This window comes from Clinocottus analis, unplaced genomic scaffold (assembly GCF_023055335.1).
Source record: "Clinocottus analis isolate CAN_PGR_092001 unplaced genomic scaffold, fCliAna1.0.p SCAF_2, whole genome shotgun sequence".
Lineage (NCBI taxonomy): Eukaryota > Metazoa > Chordata > Actinopteri > Perciformes > Cottidae > Clinocottus > Clinocottus analis.
In genome coordinates this window covers 17,285,158-17,309,682 of record NW_027175931.1, presented here as the reverse complement: position 1 = coordinate 17,309,682, position 24,525 = coordinate 17,285,158, and the positions used below count along the sequence as shown (strand labels likewise).

Below are 24,525 nucleotides of genomic sequence, written 5' to 3'. Positions count from 1 at the left end.
GATCCATTTAAGTGATGCGAATGAGAAACTCTTCTACATCTCGTGCAGTGGTTCCTGAGCTGGCTAGCATTGTGCTAATGAAGCACGAAGTTGCAAAGTCATGCACACAGACAAACACTCATGCAGACTCTTCACTGTTTAGCTTTTGAATGATGCAACACACTCTATTGCAAGGTCCATTTGCTGTCTGATTCCTTTTGTCGGGCTGGTTTTCTCAATATTCGGCTGATGATCCCTCCCCCAGCCTGTGTCAGGCAGCTCTGATGCACTCATGCCTGTTTACTCCCAGCACCCTCCCAGCCTGCATAGAGCATCCGAGATGGCACATAGAGCCTGGAGCAGAGAGATGAAGAGAGGGGGTGAGCGGAGAATACAAAAGAACGGAAGAAGAATTGGGCCAGTGACTATAAAAATAAAGACAGGAGAACCGTGACAAATGAAAGGGAGCCCATGAGTAGTTCTGAGTGTGGAGAGGCTCGTCATGATGGAGGTGCGACGGTCCACTTCAGGTCTACTCTGTGCCAAAATGGCCGTGGTAACGTCCTCGCTCTTCAGTCCCTGGGCTTTTTGGCGCTGCCGCTGACAGGTTATGCGTCTCTGCAGGAGTGGCTGCTCATCGTTACGGCTCTCTCAACAGTTCATGCTGGATTGCCTTTCGTACATTATTGTTTTTCAGTTGAGAAAACGTTCAAACCTCCGAAGTGAGGTGCTTTACAGGTCCCATTGGATGTATCTGTTTTATTTTAGAAGAACAAATCCTGCACACGACTCTGGCTCGGCATCGTTTTAGTCACAAATGTTTTAATTCTCCTGGATCTCTTTCAAAGCGTTTCTCTGATCATCTGCATCGCCAATCCAGCTGCCCATTGGTTAACACAGCACAGGTACGACGACGAAGCCAGGGCCAGCGGCTCTCTGCAGAATGGTTTTATTAACACGCGGCAGATGTAATTACAGAAACCAAACTATTGTTTCATAGAAACTCTGGAAATCTATTCATTGATTCTCCCATTATCCATGCTCTGTGGTCATGGATTAGCTCTAATCATCACTGTTGTATTATATAATCCACTTCAAAAAGAAGGCTATTATGATTTGAACTGCTGTAATCTGATCTCATTTCCTCCCCTGTCTCCTCAATTACTTTATAATTTAGCTAATCTCTGAATGTGTCTTATACCTGCTTCCAAATGGAGACTGTGGATATGCTGCTGCTGGCTTTGAGAGTTAGGATTTCATCACTTACAGAATTATTTGCGGTACTTAATGTGCACGCCAACATTACCTTTTTGTGTGTAAGAGGCAAGAGTTTGAGAGATGGAAAACATTTCCTGAATGTGTAGAAAAGTGTGGTGTATGATACCTGCTGTGTGGTTGACATGCACTTGTGAGAGGGCCCACTGACCTCTTTTTGAATATCTTTGACCCCCTGGAGGAAAAAGGTTGTTAAAATCTGAATGCCTGGTAAAACCACCGTTGCAAAGATCATAATTTATCCAGTTACAGATGCTGAGTAATAGACACTGACATGAAAAGCAAAGTAATGAGAAGGGTAGCAAATTAAATTTGACTTTGAAGTCAAGGATACATTATATTACATGGTCAGTATACAGTGTCAAGCGTGCAAGAATGCACGTAATGATATTAGAAAATAAAAAGCATAACGATAAACCTTGACCTTGAAGATGGCTGCACTTCAGGGAGACGCATGAGGGATAATAACATTCCCATTAGAATGGATAAACACAACCTGTCCAACGTTAACAAAGAGGATTATGGGACAGAAAGAGGGGTTAAACTATAACTTCTATAGTGAATATTGCTGTGGCAATCTCAAGATGGAGAGAGCTAATGTTACTTGCTGCTATTTCATGAAAGTGAAATAACATGAAGCAGATTGCGAAACATCTAGCGGCAGCGATTGCATACTAACAGGTCGTTATAGTTATGTTAGCTAGTTTAAAAATACCTGTTTAAAGCTAGAAGATTGTTTTAAATTTAAATATTGCAGAAATATTTGCCAGAACCAATAGTTACAGTGTGTAATTACTGAATATTTAATCATGCATTTAGGGAGTAAGAGAAAGGAGGACATTGAGTGAGTTTGTGCACATTATTTGCCTGAAAGGATGGAGACCGTACTGATACTACGACATTAGAGAAGCTGCTAACTAATGTAATGTATAATGTCTCATGTCAATTTAAAAGATAGGAACAAAAATGTAACCTGATTCTGGACGTACTGAAGAATCATTTTATGAATTACATTGTTTAAATAACAATTAGGTAGATCAATGTTACAGAGATGAGTTAATGGAACTATGGGTTCACATGTGAAATAAAAACTCAATGAAAACTCAACTGTTGTTGTCAATGAAAACCGTATTGTCTGTAATTACTGTGATGAACAAAGATGGCACTGATTGCAGCTCGAGTGCCGTCCGGCCTCATGATTGAATAAAGATTGTTCTGCTCCAGCCCGCTCATGATTACACCAGACACAACGGACTCAAATCAGATACTAGGGAGTTTTGATTGTCAGTTTGATGAAGACGATAATCTTTCATAATGTCTTTAGTTAGTGCCATTAGAGGTTAAAACATGACGTGCTTTAACTGCCCGGTCTCATCGCCACGGCTTCAAATGTCCCGAACACAAACACAGGACTTTCACCCAGGGGGCCGGTGTTAGAGTGCAGCGTTCCAAAGTTACTGCAGTTTGTGACGTATCTTCATCACGAGCAGCGCATTCAAAAGTGACGCCAAGGGATCTGACAAAGTGCCAGTATGTGATGAGCTGGAGTGAGAACATGTTGACTGGAAATACCGTTGGAGCTCTAAAAAGTGAATACTGGTAAACATTATAAATAGGTGTAATATGTATATGTGTGTTTATGAGAGTACTGCCTACTATATTATGGCCCACAAGTGACGGCATATCGTTCATATTGGATGATTCAGAAAGGCAGTTTAACTCTAATGCCAGCCATCTGTGCTGGAAGTCGTGAGCCAGACACTGAGGGCGTAGAGGTGGTTGGGCTTTTAGCAGGTCGGTCTTTTATGCCAACAACAAAGATCTTTTATTTTAGTTGCCCAAGCACGTTTTCTAAAGATAAATGGGAAGTGAATATATGTAATCAAGGATTTTGCAGAATCATCCCACATCAAGGATCTGTGTGGTGATAAGTTTGCTGTGTACTCAGCTGCTCTCCATCCTCATGGCACATAGCAACAAGAGTGCTGCTGGAGTCACACACACACACACACACACACACACACACACACACACACACACACGGCTCAGTTGTTCTGTTGCTGCTTGGCCCTTCTCTCTTGCCATCTTTGCAATGATGAGTTATGAGCCTGCGTCTGAGTGTGATGCAGCAGTATCTCACACCTGGCAGTCCAGGAGGGATCAATAATTGATCTTGACAGTGTGCCACCACCTGCCAGCACCCTTCAGGGTTCACATGCACGCACACATGTATTGCCGGAAAACAGGCGCGCGCACACACACACACACACACACACACACACACACACACACGTCTTTTTCTTCCAATTACTGTAATGATACATACACAGGCAACATGAGGAAATGGAGTTGTCACTCAGTCACATCACAGCTGATCAGATGTCAGCATGTGCTTAACCTCAGCAACACTCTGGAGCCCTTACAGACGACACGGTGCCTCTGAGGTCAAACTGTGCAAGCTGCAGATCATCAGCGGCCGTGTTGATGCCGAGCCGGCACTGAAACCTGGAGACGACGCTGGGATGTCCATGCCTTTGTTTGTCGAAACCACTTCAGAGGTGCACTCTTTGGATTTGCTGCAGAACAAAAAAAACAGTCGCCTCTTTTTCATAGCAACCATCAACTCCTTTTTGTCTGTCTTATTTGGGGCCTTCCTGGTTTAATGTGCTCCTTAAATCAATTGGATGTTTAGTCATTTATGAGAGAGGGTGGGAAAACAGCAGGTGCGAGGCCGCCTTAAAAACACCAGAGAAGTGATCCAATTTGGCGTGGGCAGTAAATTGTGTGGACATCTGCGCACTGCACGGCGCCGAGCTGAGCGCGGAGCGGGGAGGATGCATATCTCTGCCTGGCTGTACTGCTGACATGGCACTGAAACAGCCATGGCGGGATGCCAGGCCGGCAGCAGAGAGAGAGAGAGAGAAAGAGAGAGAGAGGGAGAGAGAGACTCTGGATTGGCTGTCAGAGTCTCCATCTCTATATCTGACGCTTAAACCAACGTGGATGTTTTCTGCTGCGTTGTAGATGTAGTCGGGTGTAGGGACACTTCAGGAGTGAGAGAAGGTGGAAAAAATACCTACAATCCATCCAGTCTGTGAGAGATGTGGTGAGTTTGAAAAACCTGTTACAAATCTCACCGCGACACACACCTTCCGGTCTCTCCCTTGTAATCCATATAAATGGTCTTCACGTGTAGTTTTCTTGTACCTGTCTGGTTGTAACACAACAACAACCTCCTTCAAACTGCTGCAACTCGAGTCATGACGAGTGTGGCTCGTGCACAGCAGCACACAGCAGGTCCCGGGCCTGAACCTCCGCTCAGCCCCAAAGGACGCGTCACCTGCTGCCAGGGCTAATTGAACCCATTACAATCCGTCCCTTCTCCTCCTGTAATTGGCGGTAGTGTGCCGTGGACCAAGTGGGTCTGGACTCGCACCCCTAATGGCCATTAAGATCTCTTTCTGCAGCCGTCACTCTGGTCATATCTCCTTTAAGAACTTGGCTGACATTTGGTCTGAATTTAGCTTTCTTGAAGCGTCGAGATCATATAGATGTCACAGCTGCTCACTGTGACAGGAAATGCTTCTGCTTTTTCATTTTCTCCGCCATGTGTGCTTGTATGTATGCACACTGTATTGATCCTGATTAATCATAACTGGAGACTCATAAACTATCATTTTCATCAGCACGAGCACGGCCTTAATCACTCTGATTTCTGTAGTGATGCAGTCAACATTATCATTAGCATCATTTTCCTCTTCCTCTACTTCTTCATCACTGTAATTCTCTTCCTCCTCCCCCTCAGTAAAGCTATTGCCTCCTCCTTCATCATATTTATCGTTGTTGGTTTCCCACTCTCACTTTCTTTATGGTTATGGCCATATGTACATATTCTGGTCTTTTCTGTAATTGCTAGTTTGGATTCAAGGCTTGTTGATGAATGCTTGGCATGTGTGAAATGCTGTCTTTCACTAAACAATCCATTTAGCCTCTATAAACCAAACGAGATGAAGTCCATTCGATGCGTCTGAGTCTGTCCTCATTGGCCGCCACAATGTACACTTCAGACACGATGCTGCAGACGTGCGTCCCATGCAAATGAAACTAATAGCTGGGAGAGCCTTTTGGACAAGATGTTGCTCTCACAATTCATTTCACACTTCGTTAGCAAGTGGAATTGTTGGCTGATTTACAATATGGAAGGGAAGATCAATATATTACAGCCAGATTCTAGCAGTGCAATGCAATAACAGCGTCAGGGTTTTTGACAGATTGTGTAAAAAAAAACAATTACAAAAACATAATACAAAGGTGCACGGTGGTGGACATGCATCATAACACATGAATCCATATCAGATGCAAAATTATAGATACATGTGCTCACACACACACACACACACACACACACACACATGCATACAATTGCCTTGAAAATGAAGAGCACCCAGAAATTCAAATACATACACTCCCCTTTGTTTGGCTCCTCTTCACTCTGTCACTGATTTGAATGAAGTAAATCATCATTTAGGTTTTGGAAGGAGATGGATGGCCGGTCTTAATGGTTTGGCCACCGTTTCTATTTGGAACGACGGGTCAGTCGGGCAGGTAAAGAGCCCTTCTCTATTGTGGCCATCTGACATCTCTCTTCATCATCAGGCAGTCTGCCTCCTGCGGCTGCTTCTCGGGGCACAAACTGCTTTGTGAGGCACTTTGTGTGCATGTTGCAGCAAACGGGGGGGAAAGTTGTCCGTCCACGTGGGGTTGGCAAACTGTTCCAATAGACATATATACTGCGATTCATGTGCTTTTACTACAATATCTCTGGGTGTATTAGGCCATTGTGGTTAATGCTGCAAGACTGTTTAATGACAATATTGAATCTTTGAATGTTCCTTTTATTCATATAAAAGGCACTAAACTGTAAGTTCTTTCTGGGGTCTATTCTGTGCCTAAAAGCTAAAAAGAATTACTCACAAATATGTCCCATTGATATTTTACACATTTTATAAGAAATGTTGAAAGAAAAGACAGAGGGAGAGAGTGTGAACATAGCCAGATTTTTTGGGCTGTTCATAAGATAAAACACAAAGAAACCCCCTGTGTTTCCCCGGCAGTAATAGGTTGGTAAATGTTAACAGTTTTCCATTTTCCCTTACAAGTAGCATCTCTTTCTAAGAGCACAGGACTCTTCCCAGTTTCAGGTAAGAAATAGCGTTACTAGTGTAGACGCAAGGGAGCCCTTTAAGTGGTACAAGTGTTTTTAGGGGATATCTTTAAAAGGTATGCGTGAAGTATAAAGTCTTCTTTCATGACAGCTAGAATTGGGTATTTTTCATGTGAAGAAGACGTGGCATGCTGACAGACCTGAGAGTTCCTGTCTGGCCTCTTGTGGCTCTGTGGCGCTCTTAACCAGGCCAGACATTCCCCATCTGTCGGTCTGGTCGTGTACCATAGTCGTGTTTCCAACGCCTCATTTTCCTGTCTTCTGGTTCAAGGTGAGCGCTTCCCCCTCGGTCCCCGAGAGCAGAGAGGGAAAAGTGAGAGGCAGAATCCTCCAAGGTCACTTTCGCTGTCTCTTAGAGTTGGTGAGTTCCTGACGAGTCAGAGACAGTTTCAATTTCGCACCAACTGTCAAGAGCTCCCTGTTTTTAAACCGCATGTGAGACGGATAGGAGCAGAGGAAGATGTTCCCTGACTTTTCGGTATTATCGGAGGGCCATTCTTCTCCCCAGCCTTATCTCTCTGTCAGTAATGGGCCTTCAGTGATTCCTGCCAGATAGCTGCTGTGGATGGACTGTTAGGCACACAGATAGAGCAAAGCTTTCCCAGATACTGCGGATCTTCACCTGGCTGTTTTTCCACATGTTTCTGCCCCTCGGGTGATTGGTAAATCCAAAAGAATGGCAGTTTGACAAATGCAGCACCTCGGCTTCTCAGTAGATTTGGGGGAGGAGTGCGGAGTGAACTTTCTTTAAACACCTTATCAATCAAAAGTATAGTCATCTTCCTCCAGGTGTGAATACGGCATGGGTCTAGGAGCTTTGAAGCAACATATTATGGACATTTTCATACAGGCACATGTCTCCTGACTTTGAGCTTCTTGCTGCTTTTATTGTTTCATAGAACAATGCACTGCGGGGAGGGATGCCACGTCAAAAAGTATTTTCAGTTAGCCTTCACACTGAAGGGAAACGCAAACTTCAAAGAAAGCACACTGCATGTGTGTTGTTGTGTGTGCAAGTGTGAGTGCAAGAGCACCATAAACAATATTGGCCTCCTGTCGACAAGTTAATGATCAGTTAATTGCCTGCTGAGCATGTGAACGTATAGTCCTCCCATTCGCTCCAAGATAAAAACCCCCAAAAGTATAGAGTATCTTTCTGAAAGGCATTCGGCGCGAGTCTTCACTTTTACTTCACCATGACCGATTCATGTTTGGGGAATTGGGGAGAGAAAGCAGAGGGGAGGAGTGGAAGGGCTGATAAGAGAGCTGAAAGCAGTCGGAGCAGCAGCAGTCGGCTGGACGCCTGCTGCTTTCTGTTTGGGAAGATCCCCACTAGTGCCGTCCCGCTGTAGCGAGGGAGAGCTCAGCCAGGGGTCTTTGAAGTTACATGGACGGGTTTGTCCTTTGTGCTGCTTTTATACAATCAACGAACAATATGTGAAGACGGCTCACATCCCTCAAACAACTACAAATTGGGGCCGGCCGCGCAGAGCGGAGAGAAGAGTCCCAACAACGTATTCTGTATCGCTCAATGTTTGGCTTCCCACTCCAGAGACGCAGATCCACTCGTGATACAAATGCTTTGGAGTATGTTTTACTCCGACTGTGGCTGAGATTCGTTTGTCGCTAACGTTTAACTTGAGCTGCAATTTCAAAATATGTAAATTAGCAGCTGTTGCAAGAGGAAACAGAATGCAACATGAAGATATCATGCCATGTTGGTGTTAACCCCTCTTTAGTTCTGAGGCGGCAGCTGCCATCTGTGTGTGTGTGTGTGTGTTTGTGTGTAACTTATAATATGTCTACGTATACAATATGTTGGCTGTCTAATGGATATATATATATATATATATCATCAATATATTAACTGATGGATTTTCTGCTAGTCAATTCTTCATGAAGGAATGATGTAACTCATGGTGGTCATTTTCCATGTAGTTTGGTGCTTGGACTGGATTGAATTAGAGGCGTTTGATATTCTGCCAGACTTAATTAGTAAACTCTGGAAAGTATCGGCTGGCTATAGGCAGAATGCCAGTCGTGTTGAAGTTAACCTTTAATGGTGTATAGATCGTGTGCTCCTCGTGCACTGTTGGGGATTCATGCAGCTCTGTTAATCTAATATGGAAGTCTCCAAGCAATATGTGATATTTGATGTGTCGTGACCTTTGTGCTGCCGAACGCTTTTTTTTTCGTACAGCGAAAAATGGTATTTATAATATGACACTGTATCTAGATTTACCTTTAAATGTGAGCTGCTTCTGTGAACACCTGCAGTGGAGACTCCTCACCATGATGTGAGTGACACCCTCTCAACCCAAACCAAACATTATAATCATCTCTATCTGGCTGGATGTGCTGCATTGCGTTAAACAAGTGAATCAAACTCTGATTGAAATTATAGCCTTTGTTTGGATCAGTGGTTCTCAAATGGGGAAGAAACTCCAGGGAGAAGATTGTTTTCAAATACATTTCCAATTAGCATCCACTCCAAATGTCCTTTAAAAATTGTTATTTAATAACATATTCAATAAAGTATAAGTGTAAGTTCAGTAACTAAAATATACATATGGTTCTTACGGTCATTGAAAACCTAGAAAAATCATGGAATTAAAAAGAAAGTCTGTGAAAAAGTCACGTAAATGTGTTATATTCATGTGTTCATGACGTTAATTTTCGCTGAGTTTGAAATAATGAATCTGCTTTTAAAAGAAAGAGGCTCAAAAATATCAGCAGCATACATACAGGCATTTATATAAATGTTTATCCATTTAATCAAACTATTCTCTCTCATTAATTTCTGTCATTTAAGGTTTACTGTATGCTTTGAATCTTCATTGTTAGTTTAAATACTACATTTTATCACTTTTTACTGATTTCACTACATGTTTTCTCATGGATATTTGGTTGAAAGTCATTAAAACACACTGGTCAACATGTGTTTGAACCCTGTCTATATTCTATATTAAATCCGACAAAAATGCTTTGTGCTGGTTTGCTGAAAAATAATATTTCACATGGGGTACATCACTGAAAACAGGTTGAGAACCACTGATTTAGATTATGAGGCCAAATGCAAGATATACAACAGGGATTTCTACATTTTGAAATATTCTCAATGCATAACACCAGAAGTGTGTTGACTAAATAAACTAGATCCCCGTGTCGCTCTCTCTCCCTCTCGTTGCAAGGTCAGTGGGTGCAGAAGGTTGGGCTTTAGTTGTGTTCTGTCGTCACTTTCTCCTCCGAGCTGCAGGCTGCGACAGAGAGACGGCTTTTCTTCCAGAGAGCCTCCTCACACTGATCCTGAGCCAGCAGCGGCAGCAGCGCGTGCTGGTGGTGCGCTCCTACTTCAGTCGCGTTTCTTCGCTCATAACTGAGGGCTAGAAGCCTCCTGGCTGCGGGAAACCTCTGAGACAAGATGAGCGGACGCACTTTACTGCGAGCCGATTTATGTTCCAGTTGACGTGGTGGGAGCGAGAGCGCGCGTGCAGTCTGGACTCGCTGGGCATCTGTGTGTGTGCGCGCCGGGGAGGGGAGGAGAGGAGCGGCGTGGACCGGCTGGGATTTTAAGACATCTACGGTATTTTTGTCCAATCAGGACAGGCAGGACCCGAGACTCCGGGTGTTTCCTCCGTGGACAGGCTGCACACTCACAGCGATGACTGTACTGAATTACCCGCCGGCTGCCTGTCATTTCTCCGCCGAAGCCAGCCCCACCGACACCCGCCCTTAGAATAAAGCTGCCGAGAAACAAGCCAGCACCATCGCCGTTGTCCAACAGCTGGGATTTACACTTTGCAATGTCTTGAGACGCGACGGGGAAGCTGCGAAGATGATGACAGTGAGTATCTGGCTCGTTTAAATGGCGCTGATGTTGCATCGAGGCTACTTTGAGCTCGCAGGGTTTAGCTTTTCAACCGGTGACTTTCATTTTCGGGCCAATAACAGCGGCATCGAGAGGGGGTCAGCCTGGCCACAGCTGTGGTGGGTGTCATGCTCCGTGCGACAGCGTTATAGGCGTTTCTGTTGCCGTAAGGGGGGGGGGGGGATCACGTTCCTCTTGGGACTTTTTGGGAACATTACATCATATGAGTAGCCTATGAATGACAAATTGGAAGAAACGCACGCGCATTATCCAAATTCTTTAGTGTGCATTTACAGTCAAGCGTCCAACACTCGATAGCATGTCTCATGTCATGCGTGCACTCGGAGTACATATACATATACGGTCGACGCACGCGAGGACTGGGCGTGTATGCGATGGTGCCACCGCCGAGAGGACGACGGGCAGAGTTGTTCGGGGTAGTCTGTGACATAAATTAAGCGCCCCCGAGACACCCGCCCGGCTGTGGGGTGGGGACCGGTGCAGCTGTCAATTTGCATGTATTTCGTGGCCAAATCCAGCCTGCGCTTCAGTTAATCCCACAGAGGATCAGCTTTACAGTCTCTCTCTCTCTCTCTCTCTCTCTCTCTCTCTCTCTCTCTCTCTCTCTCTCTCTCTCTCTCTCTCTCTCTCTCTCTCTCTCTCACACACACACACACATACACCCACTTTAAATGATTAGGCCTACATCATTTTAATCGGGCTCATGTGACCATCACGTATTGACGCGATGATTCGTGGGAACCACGCGCTGTTGTGATGGCGCACACGTCGGGATAACACTTCAAGGAAAAGAAGAAAGAAGAAAAAAAACAGGATCGGTGATCTCTGCTCCTCTGCTTCTATTTATCGGTCGTCCTATATGCGTGGAGAGGGAGACTCCGCCCGGGCCGTGAATCCGGGTTTTAATAAAGCACTTAACGGGTGACAAAGCCACGATGACAGGCGCGTTCACGCGGCGCAGGGACCGGGGACCATGTGGTGAGCCCGCCGTCTGATGAGCACGTCGGTACGGCTCCTCTCCGCTGGACTGACACATTGATGCAGGTCTATTGTATGATCCATAATCTATTCTTGTTTTAAGCTAAACATTCTACTTTACAAAGCGGGCCCGTGTTATTGTAGAATAGGTCTAAGTGATTTCAGAGCATTAGGCTATAAGTAGGCTGGTGATCTTGTGTGAGTCCTCTTGAGACTCACTGGGGCTCCTGGAGGTTTTTCATGCTGAAACCCACATAGTGTTGGAAATAATCCCAAGGAAGAGGGATCCTGCATGTTATTACCGTCTAGACTGAGAGACAACTAAAACAGATCTTCTGTGTGTGCAGCTGATGCAGTCTCTATCGTCCTTAGACCTTCATGGAGAAGTGCAAGCTCCTCATCATCTAGTGGCTCCACACGCATCAGCAATTTGTGTATCTAGTCTTCAAGTTGCTGAGTCTTTTGCTCCATGCTTTACCAACATAGACATTGTCTGCATTCAGCTTTGACGTCAACAGCCGGCACAGGTGTGGTTTCGTAGCAATACAGTCAAGAAACTCCAGAAAGCCTTTCATAACTAGGCTATTATTGTAGTATTGCAGTTTCTCCCTCTTGAGCCTGGTGCAAAACTACTGTAAGTCCTCTAAACCAGCAATTAGCAATCTTCATAATTAAATTCTTTTCCAGTACAACTCATTATGTGGCTCACGTAGGAATATGTGGTTAATTTCTCTTTGCCCTGAGAGAAATTCTGCTGCTCCTTGCTTTTCATTAACTTCTAAAAGGGGTGTGAGGCTCCATGATAATGCGCTCCTGTGGAGAAAAGACTGATAACTCTGCAAGAGAAGGCTCAGGCCGGGTGGAGATTTGTGGAGGGTTGTAAACAACATGGACGTTTTCATTAGCTGCGAACTAATCAGCGAGCTGGTGATTGGGGCTCTGCAGGAGCGACACAGTCAAGGTTAGACAACAACTCTGGACTCATCCGTCCGTGTCACAGAGCGCCGTGTGTTGACATGTCAGTGTCGCACACTCTCACCCCTCACAACATCCGTGCTTTGTTCCTGTGGTGCTGCAGATGTAGCAGTGGGTGGTGGGATATCATTCTGACACATCCAGCCACACGGACTCCGCGTTCACTGTGTGTGTGTGTGTGTGTGTGTGTGTGTGTGTGTGTGTGTGTGTGTGTGTGTGTGTGTGTGTGTGTGTGTGTGTGTGTGTCTGGTGTTGCACAAGCCCACATTCACCAGAGGAATGTATAATCAGCTAGCATCGAGTAAGACAGAGAAACGTTGGAGCAGTACAGTTGTACAGCAGATGACTCGACAACTAGTCCAAGGCCGTGACTGCTACATTCTGTGCTGAGAGGAAGTTCCTGCGGGACAGGAAGTGCTTTGTACTTGGTCTCACAAAGCGACACAATTTTAATTCGACTTCCCTCTCTTTTCTTTCTGTTTTAGACTCTCGTTCTTTGCACACGCCTTTTCTCAGTTTCACTCTTTTTCTCTGTTCCCTGTCGCTGCAGGATTACCGGGAGGATGGCATGGACCTGGGGAGCGACGCCTCCAGTCGCTCCAGCTCAGAGTCCAACTCCAGCAAGGTTACGCCTTGCTCCCCTTGTCTCGACCTGACCACGTTGGAGGACTACAAATCCTCCCCCTCTCTAGACCTGGTCACCTTAGAGGACTACGAGGAGGACGAGGACTACCAAGAGTACAAGAAGAAGGTGATCGAGGAGTGGGAGAGCGAGTACGGAGAAGACTACGTCTCTCCACAGCCTCCCGGTCAAGAGGAAGGCGGAGGAGGCCTGGTGGCGGTTGACGGCCTTGGCGAAGGCTTTAAGAAGACCGTGAACAGTCGCAGCCTCGCTGAAGAATTCCAGGATGTGAAGACCGTTCCAGCCCTTCCGGCCTCTGGCGGGGACACCGCCACCTCGGTCGCAGCCGTGCCCGAGGAACTGAAACAGAACGGCAATCTGATTTTGCCCCGGGGCCACCAGCTCCATTCCCCCGGTACACCGCAGCGGGCCGCTCCCAAGCCCCGCCACCGCGGCTCCAGTCACAGCAGGGGGAGCCGCGGCACTAGCGGGGGTGCTGGTGGTACTGGTGGATGCAGTGGAGGCAGTGGGAGGCCTGGGGGACGGAGGGGGGGATTCAAAGAGGAGGAGGGTGAGGAGGAGGAGCCTCTGCCCACCATGGACTGGGCAGCCCTGGAGAGACACCTGGCTGGGCTGCAGTGCAGAGAGCAGGAGAACCAGAACCTCAACCACAACCAGAACCACAACATGGGCAAGAGCAACTACACCTCGGTAAGCGTCGAAGGATTTTCTTGTTCCTTTGAGTTCCTGTTGGGGATTCCTGCTCGCGTGGGTCAAAGGTTAACATCTCACACAGAGCTCTGGTGGGCAACTGCAATCCCACAGTTTTCTGTGTCATATGGACCCGGGACACATGAGGTTAGATGGAGGAAGGAAAAGGGATTAGTCAGCTAAGCGCTAAGCTATGTGGTCCGGCTATTACCCTGACCACCGTGGAACACAGATCCGACACTACAAGCAGTAGTTGTTATTATTTAAGGCCTTGTGGAAGATAGTTACTTCAGCAAAGGTGTGTTGCTGACCTGTTTAATCTTGTATCTGTGGAATCTAAATAGAAGCTTTGTTGTGGCTATGTGGTTGTTTCACCAGAAGAGGTCAGTGTTGCATTGACGGTCTGCACAGAGCCGCTTCAGGCTCTTCATGCCGCACCAGCAGCTCCAGCACTAAAGGCTGTTATGATTCCCTTACAATCTCATGACTTCACACTTTAAATCGCAGTCCCAGCAAGAGTTTTATGCTCTATTGTTGGTCTGGTAGGGAGGAGCGGGAGAAAACAGTTTCCAGAGTTTCAGTGCCGACGCTCAGCTCTGGTGTCACTGCGAACACTAAATGAGGGCAAATGTGTGTTTGAGGAATGGGGATCGGTGCTCTCTTTTGGTATGCGAGCACCAAGACCTTTTCCTCAGTGCACACAGACAATAGCAGCAGCCAGTGCCTTTGTGAGTGTGTTGTGTGTGTTGTGTGTCTTTGTTTGTCTGTCCTGGAGGCCCCCTCTGTCTCCCTAAGGCATGTCAGGAATGCAGCGAGGAGTGGGGGATGAGAGGAAGGAAAGAGGGAGGAAAGGACAGAAAGATGGTATCTTTAGGACCAGGCAGTGTGGGGTCACATGGTTTGTGTGGTTGTGTCAATGTTCATTACCTGCTGTCCATCTTAAATGAAAAGGTCACCTCCTGCTTCGCTGTGGTCTGAGAGGAGAAATCTGCTCTCTCTCTCTCTCTCTCTCTCTCTCTCTCTCTCTCTCTCTCTCTCTCTCTCTCTCTCTCCCTCAGCAGTGGGCTGTGATATAATTGATGGGTGGAAGAAAACCTCTTGAAAGCGAGCCTCTGTCTCCACATGCAGCAACTATCCTCTGCACACACACACACGCACACACACGCACACACACACACACCCACACACACACAAACACACACTCATGCACTGACATGCTCTTTACCACATGCAGTGCCTCACACACACAAGGCTTCGTGGTGTGGCTGATGCCGATAAAGTGCCTCGGCTCCAACTGTCTCTCTGATTACAAGTTTTAAAAAAAAAATCCTGAGAAAAACCAGTGTGTAGACCAGCCGGTGTAGATAAGAAATCAGAGTTAGATGTGTAAGCGCTCCTAAGATGGAAGCAGAAGAGATATACCGGAAAAGACGGGAGGCAAACTAATTTCCTACTTTTAAAATCACATGTGTGCTGCTGTTGCCCCTGTAGAGGAATGTCAAATCATGTGGATCAGAGCAATACTGAAGTGTTATTTGACCTTCTGGGTCGTTTAGTTCTACCTATGAGCTTCCACATGTGGTATAAGAGGACGACGCTATTGACCCTCTGCTATAACTTAGGACCTGAGACATTCCTATAAGTAATCCCCAGTGAGTACCAGAGGGCATCTGAGTTTCTTACTTCTGAAATGTCAAAGAGTTAACAGACACCCTGGAGGAAAAGGGGGGAGCTGGTGCTTTTAAAATGTTTTTAAATATTTAGACATCCTCTCAGGCGGGACCCACTAGCGGGATGATGCGTGTGTTCATGTATAGAGGGGTCTGTCTGTCTGGGATGCTGCTGGGCTCCAGAGGGACAGAGATATTCATGCTTCAGTAGAGCTTCAAAAGCATCTGTGCTTTCAGAAAGACGGGACACAGTGAAGCTCAAAGCTAATAATCTGTAGTGGTAGCTTGGTGCCTGGAGACGGGTTTAGCTGCGGTCGGATGCAGTAGCTACACAACACCACACACACACACTGTGTATCAGGACATGGTAAACTATGGATCAGTTCCAATGAGCTTTAAACCAGACAGTTGCATACTCAGACACAGTCACCAGCACGTCGACCTCTTCTGGCGCGCTGGTTGTCCTGACCGGTCACAGACAGAGTCACAGCATGGGAGAGTGTGTAGGTCTTTGAAGAGTTCATTCAGCTTCGTTCAAAGGAAAGATTTGACATTTTGTTAAATGCGCTTATTCACTTAGAGTGAGATGAAAAGATGAAAAGATTGCGTATTGCCACGTAGGGTTTTATCAAGCTACAGCCAGCCGTGGGTCACCTCAGCGTAGCATGAAGTGTTTTCTAACATTTCTGTTTCATTTAACCAAAAGCCAAAGTGTAAACAGGACAAGTTCAGCTGTTACGGTCCTGTCGCTGTTACAATTAAGCAAAATGTCAAACTATTAAATTGCATTTGACATCAAACACACACCTAGTAGAGTGCTTTTCATCACGCAATGGCGTGTTCCCTTGTGCTTTTGGTCTACTTGTAGATAAACATCATGAGAGCCCTCACTTATCCTGCATGTTATTTCATCTTTGTGCAAATGAAGCAGCCACATTGGTGCAGGTGTGTTTATTTTAGGGCGTGGTCGTTTCTGGCCGCGTCGGCCTGCAGGCTTCGGGGCGGATTCGGAGCATGCTGACCTGTTTGTAATTTATTTCTGATGAACTTTGGAGTCGCGTGGCAGGGACCTCAGGGACCTCAAGCACACACCGGACGTAACACGAGCCCAAAGCCTCCATTTAGCCCAACAATAATATTATTCCTCTGAGCCGGTCTTGAGGTGAAAAGGGCAGATATGGGGTCAGTCTACATGTATTGCTGTCTATACTCAGGAATGTATCTGTGTGTTGTATTAAATCCATGCCTTCCGGCTACTTCTTTTCCAATCTCAGAGCGCACCTCGACTTACTCACACAATGTGAGAACTGCCCATGGGCAAACTGTGGTGAGGAAGATTGGGTTTGTGCTGGGACCTGCAGCACCACTCCTACTTTAAAAGTAACCTGGAACTGTTGCCAGCCCTCTGTAACTCCACGTACAATCTTCAACCAACACCTTTTGTAACACACATGGACCCATGGAGTGTGGAAAAGTCAAGTTGCATTATGGGTACTTTGGACTTGGACTCACAAAGCCATAACGTCAGGATATGTCAGCCACTGCTGCATCAGTTTTTACCATCTTTATGTCAATAATATGCAACGTGATATTATTAAATTAAAGTAAGTAGAACAGACTTGAATCCGTCTGCTACGTTTAGGTTCATGATCTCTGCTGTTAGGACAGATGTGAGGATTTACAGCTATCAGAGGAAGTAACAGGTCGATGAACATCTATGAAATTGGAAAGTGCTGCTCGAGCACAATGTATAAACAGTAAAAAATAAAAAATAAAGGCCAAGACCGGAACTGAAGTGTGGAAATGTGGAGAGCTCTGCGGCCAGAACATAATTCAAGGGCTGTAGAAAGGCGAGGTTAGAGGAAAAGCAAAGGCAGACAGAGGTTGGGCTGCTTCTCTCTCTCTCTCTCTCTCTCCACTCTGCTCTGTGATTATGAACGAGTTCAACAGTTGAACTGCGCTGCCGACCTCCACTAACAACCTAACGACTACCTTCACCCTGTACTCAGCCTAAGCCACGTAGAGCCAGAGCGCGAGGCTACGAGTGGAAAGAAATACTTTCAGAGGGCCTCAGAGCCGTTATTCTGGAAATAAATGGGCACAGACAATAAGTACAAAGTATTTGAGTGAGATCTTTTATGAGAAAGCAAAGAAAGCATGTCTGAAGTCAGGAGGGCAGCAGATTGATGGGACCAACCAGAACCGGTGGAGGTTGAGGGAGAAAGAGGAGGCTTGCGGGGTCAGAGGTGGCCGGCATGAAGGTTGGAGGGGCAGATAGTGACGTACATGTGGTAGGATGTTGGAGGTGGTGTCAGAAATGGGGGCGGTGCTTGAGCCAGGTGTGGAGAGCGCCTTCTGAGACTCCGGTGTCTGGTTCAACCCTCTGGGCTTAACCACTGTGCATTGTGTGTGTGTGTGTGTGTGCCGGTACCAGCTGAAACACGCCCAGCCCTCAGCACATTGCAGCTCACACACACACACACGGACCTTCACCGCCTCTGCTTTAGTCTCCTGTTCGTCCACACACACTCTCACCTCACTGAATCAAAGGATATCTTTTTCTTCTCGCGGTTTCCTGACAGTCTGCTGCTGTTGTAGATGTTTTTTTATTTTTCTATAAGCGGAGGATTTTCATCTCAGCTTAACCTTGGATTCCTCACAGCAAGTCGGGCACTTAACTCAGGTAAAGCAACAGATGAAGTTTGTAGGAGTGTGCTTTCCGTCAGGTCTGTCAGACCTTCAACATTAAATGTGCACGTGAGTTGAAAGCGAGTTCAGATTCTAAACTTGATCAATTGTTTGACGAAAAGACTCCTGATTTAATGATACATTATGTAACAGGGCACTACATTCCTCTGCTGTGGTATGTTGTCTTTTGAGTTTGTATGAAACAGAAAAGTTCAATATGTGTTGAATGAACGTAAAGCAGAGCCAGCTGCACATCTGTCCGTGCATCTCAGTTTCCTCAGAACTAACGTTCTGTGTGACCCGTTAACACAGAGCAGGTTCATGCTGGAAGGACTCTGACCATATGTGGCTCGCTACTTCTTCTGCTGCCCTCTGTGTTTTCCCCCTTTCTGGCAAAGAAAGAATACCAGCAAATGTGCAGTCCACGTGTATTTAAATCCTGTTTTAAATACGCAAATCTTGGTGCCGTACACCTGCTTTGAAAGTCCGTTTTACTTTGAGGTGCAGAGATTGTTCTTGACACCGAGCCCAGTTTAAAGAACTTGGAAGAGGCCATTGACATGTCTGTGTTGCCTCTGGATGCCTCATGTCACCTCGGGCCTTCTGGTAAAAGCTACTCTTGCACTCACCACATACTAAAACTGACTGGCAACTGCTTAATCAGTCTGCACATGCACACGCATGGAGGAGACAAGAAGGCCGTCTCATCCTGACAAACAAGACAAATCTGTTTTGAGGGTGTTACACCTGGAGTACAAATAGAGAACAAGTCAGATAAGAGAGTGCAGCTTGCATTGTGAACCTCTGCTGGACTAACACACGAGGACAAACTACCTTAAAGCTGCAAGGCATGTGATTCACTGCATTAATATAGCAACAAGTGACGTCTACCTGAGCAGAGAACGGAGTTGCTTTGCCTTTGTTTGTGTTTGTATTCCAGCATCTCTGTACTATGTTGACATAGCCGGGCCAGACGCGCATGCTTTTAGTGCATCTTTGTGTTAGCTGCTCTCATATGGCCGAGCAACCGTCCTCTGGTTACCCCTCAGGTAGCATTTTCATTGTTTGTAAAGAAATATTCTTTATAAAGTGAATAAAAATACAGTTTGTCGACAGCTGAACAGCCAATCGGCGGTCTCTATCACTGGTCTGTGTGTCAGGTATCAATGCTGTGAAATAGAGTGTGTTTTTGTTGAATGGTATTCATCACAAGGAGCCCATGGCCTTCAACGGTGGTGGAAAAAAAAAAAAATCCTTTTTCAGTCAGGCGGTCTGCTATGCCGTCTGGAGGGATGAGACACCTGCACACGCTCGTGTAAACTCTGCGATAGACCTGCTGTGACCAGCGGAGACACAACGCCCAAGAGACCCTGCAGGAGTCTCACCGGCAGCCTCGTGAGAAGCACTAAACTGCTCTTATCTGGTGTCAAAGTGCAGTTCAATCAGCTGCTTGATCGCTTCTCCTCGTCTCCACGTAAACAAACACATGCAATCCCGTTCGCATTGATGGTTGCGATGCCGCGGGTGTGGCTTAACTGACAGATACGCTTACTTTCTGCTCTGTTAAGGTGGAAGGGTACCTAATATTTCACCCCGTGTGATGACTCATCATATCGTCAGGCGGGCCAGATGCATCGTGGGTAAATCAGATCAAGATGCTGCTGTGATTGGTGGTAGAATAACAGTGTTTCAGGTGGAAAGGCTCAACCTACAACTACACTTCCCTCCACTGTTTGCCTGGTTGTTCATCTGGATTGATTCAGAACTCACACAAACACACAACTCAAACACACACTTCCTCTGATCCTCTGACTCACTGAGGCCTAACCCTCCCCCACCCCTCCCTCCTCCACCTTCTTCTCTTCCTTTTCTTTCCTTCCACTTTTTTCCAGACATCCCCTGTTGTTCACCGCCATTCCCACTCCTGTTCCCAGCTAATTGTGCAAACTATCAAGGCGGGGCGCCGGTTGTGAGTGGCAGAGCGTGCTGTGGAGGAAATGGGGATTTATGTAGCAGTGAGAAGACGGCCTCTAATGTTATAGCGTCGTGTCAGTCCTCATTCTGCAAAGTCACTACAGAGCAGAGCCCAATACACACACACACGCACACACACACACACACACACACACACACACACACAGGCCGGCTTTATAAGTGGGACCGAAGGAGATAAAAAAAACAAGGTTTATTGCAAGAAGGCAACAAAAAGAGAGCGAGAGCTGGAAACTGAGAAAGAGAAAAAGAGGGTTTATGTTTTCTAAGCAGTGAAGGATTTTAAGCTCTTATCCATCTCTTTTTTGGGAGAATAAAGGGTTTAGTCACACACACACACACACACACACACACACACACACCCAGTGGCCTGGGTGGGTGCATGTGTGTGCTTGCTTGGATTGCTCGTTTGGGTGGAGCTGAAACATGAAACACTGGGCTTCTCTGCTCCTAATTACTGTGTGTGTGTGTGTGTGTGTGTGTGTGTGTGTGTGTGTGTGTGTGTGTGTGTGTGTGTGTGTGTGCGTGTGTGTGTGTGTCCCTGTGTGTGTGTGTGAAACGTGGGTTGTGAACTTGCTGTGTTTATAACGGGCTAAAAATAAATACAAGCCACGTCTGCACACCCACACAAACCCCAACAAACCAAGAGTATTTTTGTCTTTATGATTGTGCTTGTTATATAAGCTGTGTGTGCGCGTGTGTGTGTGCGTGTGCGCGTGCATGTGCGTACGTGTGAGCATTTGTGCCAGGTCATGCAGAGCTTCATCTGTTGCTGTAGAGCTCAGAGCTCTGTTATCACCTCTCATACTCGTAACACAAGAGTAATCACTCCATCGGGCTGAAATCGGCTGCAGCTCAGGATGATTAGTCTGTAAAATGTCAGACATTTGATCAAGCGTCAGATGACGGCTTCATGATGCTTGTTTTGTCCAAACAACAGTCCAGAATATGAAATGAACGCTCATGTGGACTGGAGAGGTTCCAGCCTCCATAATGCCTAAATATATAATTATTTAAATGTACAATCAAATTTTACAAATATTTTCTTTTGTCCAACCAAAAGTTGAAAGCCCAGATATATTAATATTACCAAGAACCAAGAAAACCATATTTTTTTTATTGAAAAAGATATGAAATGTTGTTGAATGGGCTCGTCCTTTGAACCGTGGAATAAAGGATGACTTGTTTCAGCTCCTGAAGCAAGAAACTGCGTCTCAGCTGCTTAACATTCACTGTGACTCACTACTTCTCTCTCGTCATAGACTGTATCGTTGCACATGTGTAATTGGTGGACAGTTAATCATTTACTCAGTTGGTATACAAATTTGTTGTGACGCATTTAAAAATGTGAAGCAAATATGAAAGCAGCCTGGTGGTCACAGCAGTCTGTCCACCACCAACGGACAGAGGGCCCTCATTAGAACAACCTCTGGTGGCACACACACACACACACACACACACACACACACACACACACACACACACATGCACGTGCACTCCCTGGCCTTCCACATCAGTTCCTCCCTGTCAGAGCGAGCTCATTACCGCCAGAGTCCGGCCTCACACTGAGCCAACCTGCTCTGCTATGCATTGTTTTTACACAAAATGTCAGCTCACTAAAAGCATCGTTGCTCCCCTTCCTTCTGCTGAGAAGGAGAGAGGAGAGGAGAGGAGGGGGTCGGGGGCCAGGAAGAGAAGAGGAAGGAAGAGGAAGATTGAGAAATGTGCTGAAAATAAAGCAAATGTAGTCACAGCGAAAGGAAGAGAGAGAGGAGGGCAGGGTGGAAGGCGAGGAAGAGCGTCAAGCTGTCAGACGGAGAGAGGATCTGTGTTCCCATGAGCTGCACAGGGGAAGTAACAGATTACATATAATCAGGATTGTGTAATTAGATTACAGAACATGTCATCAGATCTGGCTACATTTGAAGAATACAGTTCATAGTTATATTGTTATGGTTACTTGGTATTTTATGGCAGTGTGTTTTTCTAAGACTGTAATGTAAATGTTCTTCTGCATCTCAAAGTCAGTTACTCCTCTCACGCTGCCATTTTTATTTTGTATTCCTTCATTTTTGTGTTCCTTCTTCACACTGAAAAAGACAGAAGAACATTGTGTTTCCTGCTCCTCTTGTCAGAGACCTCCATGTGAGAGAAAACAGACACACACAGAACACCGATGCTTTGTCAGTACGAGTGTTCAAGGGTTTGAACTGTAAATACTGAACATGCATTGTATTTGAAAATTTGTGCGACCCACATTTTTGCATCCATTTTTTTGTATGCAACATGTTTTATTTTGAAGTAATCCAAAATTGGTATGAACCTCTTGGTATAACCCAATGGATTACATTTTTAATTACAAATAAATTGCTCGTAATTCATGTTCAGTAAGTGACGTATATGTTTCAAAATAACCCGACCCGACCATCTCTCCCTGCATCCAGGAGAGTGAACCACCGAGTCGTTCTCTGCTATCAGTGATTCATGATTAGATATTCATCTTTTCTGTTTGCATCTATAAATATGCCCTGGGCACAGTTAAACACACAGAGCCCCGCATGAGCGCTGTTTTGATGTGTGGGATGAGAGGAGGAAAGCGAGGATGAGACGAGCTGCTCCGCTGCTCAATGTACACGACAACACTCCCTCACAGCGGGAGCGACACACATAGCAGCAGCTCTGCAGCCGTGCAGGAATACATTACACACTGCTGTCGGCGTACGACTGCGAGTTAGCAGATAGACTTGCACAGACAAACAGGTTGTTGATGTATTGTGGCCTAACTGCAGTCTCCAGTTAATAATCTTAGTTTAGGAGCGTATCTGGGCCACATAGCTCATCCCAGTATGGTTACTGCTAGCGAAGCTCACACTCACGGTGCAGTCTGGGTCGTGTCAGGTGTGGTTGTCTCTTCAGGCGCTGTCTCCACCTGTGCTGTGACTCAGATTCTAACCTTGACAACTGTGTGGAGGTCAGTGGAGGGAGGGGGGCGGAGGGGGGCTGCTACCATGGTGATAGAGGAGAGAGAAGGGGTCGCTTTGGCTTCTTGTATCAAAGCATCACTCACAGATGTTGGACATCAGAGTTGTGAGTGATGCACCCATGTGTGTGTGTGTGTGTGTGTGTGTGTGTGTGTGTGTGTGTGTGTGTGTGTGTGTGTGTGTGTGTGTGTGTGTGCGTGTGTGTGTTTGTGTGTATCAGTAGCGTTTATATTAAAAAGGGAGAAGTGTTCGGCTTTTTTTATAAAGATGTGAAAGATTGTGAGTTACTCTGTTCAGATGCATACTTGAAACCAAATGTTATATTACATTACCGGTCGAGGGATCAGCAGTTTAATTCTCTACAAGTCACTTATTAAACTTCTAGAGATTAAGATTTTCTTCAAGCACGCTGGCCCCTAGTGGGCAGACACAGCAACAACACTTATTTTAACAAATAGACACATGACGTTCTAATAGCTAATGTTGTGGAAAACACACAACCTAACACACACGCAGCAGACACACAGCAACACAGAAATTGCATCAGGATCCCTTTACGTGCTCTATGCTTCACTCCTTTCACCAGACACTTTTTAATCTCTCCATCTATCTCTATGCCTGTAAACTCAGCATAAACCTACGAGTGCTTTACGAGGCCCTGCCGGTCGCTTTTACTGTAAGAAAAACATGATTATCGCCGGTCAATGTCATGCACAGATGATTATATCCAAGGTGAGCGTGACCGCATGGGCCAGATGGGCACCGAGCAGAAGGCCAGACCAGAGAGATCTGAGCGGGAGCTCATCGATCCACTTCCATGTCATTACCCTGAAGATCGCTCCTATCGGGGAAAAGCAGCATCGCCCGCCAAAGATCTCAGATAGAGAGATCTGGCCAGAGAGGAGGGATGAGAGAACAGGAGGTGTGTGCAGCTTTCCAGCTTTCCAACAAATAAAACATGAACGCAGATGTATGATTTAATTGCATCACAAAGCCCAAATTCTTGTGCAAAGCTGTTCCGCTGCTGAACAAAACAAGCTGAGATGGTGGAAAGGATTAGTCTGAAATGATTAGTTCATTCACCAGTAAGTCAGAGAATAGACATTTAAGACTTTTAAATAAATATATTAATGATCTACGTGTAGCAAAAATGTCCCGAATCATTTTAATTCCGACTGTTTTTTTTATTTTATTATTTTAAAGACTTTAAGTTGTTGCGGCGTTGTATGTTATGTTATAAATAAAATGTACTTAACTAATTGATTAATCAGTTAATTGCAAATAATCTACAGACAATGCAAAAAAGCTCAGAAAGATGTTTACGTCGCAGTGAGATCAAAAAGAAAGAAAAGCAGAAAACAAAGAGATTATTATAACAGTGATGTGAAGAGGTCAGATAAAGGAATGCATTTAGAGATTGAGAAGGGAGAGATTATTTGAGCACGTTGGCCTGGATTATAAACCGGCCATCTGCTGTTTGAGTTTATAATCCAACAAAGAGACAGACGGGGAATGAACATGTAGGAACCATGCAAAGACCA

At 45.7% G+C, this 24,525-nt stretch overlaps 1 protein-coding gene across 3 annotated transcripts in view; it reads left to right on the top strand.

Moving 5' to 3' along the window:
• schip1 (schwannomin interacting protein 1) overlaps window positions 1–24,525 on the top strand; it is a 175,399-nt gene that overhangs the window by 129,682 nt on the left and 21,192 nt on the right. For 2 of the 3 annotated variants that reach the window (XM_068584694.1, XM_068584695.1), the window contains one exon: window positions 12,871–13,653. In XM_068584694.1, the coding sequence (XP_068440795.1) occupies window positions 12,871–13,653 (783 nt within the window). Of the gene's footprint in view, window positions 1–9,829; window positions 10,323–12,870; window positions 13,654–24,525 lie in introns of those variants that run through there. The other variant, XM_068584696.1, reaches the window with a different exon arrangement.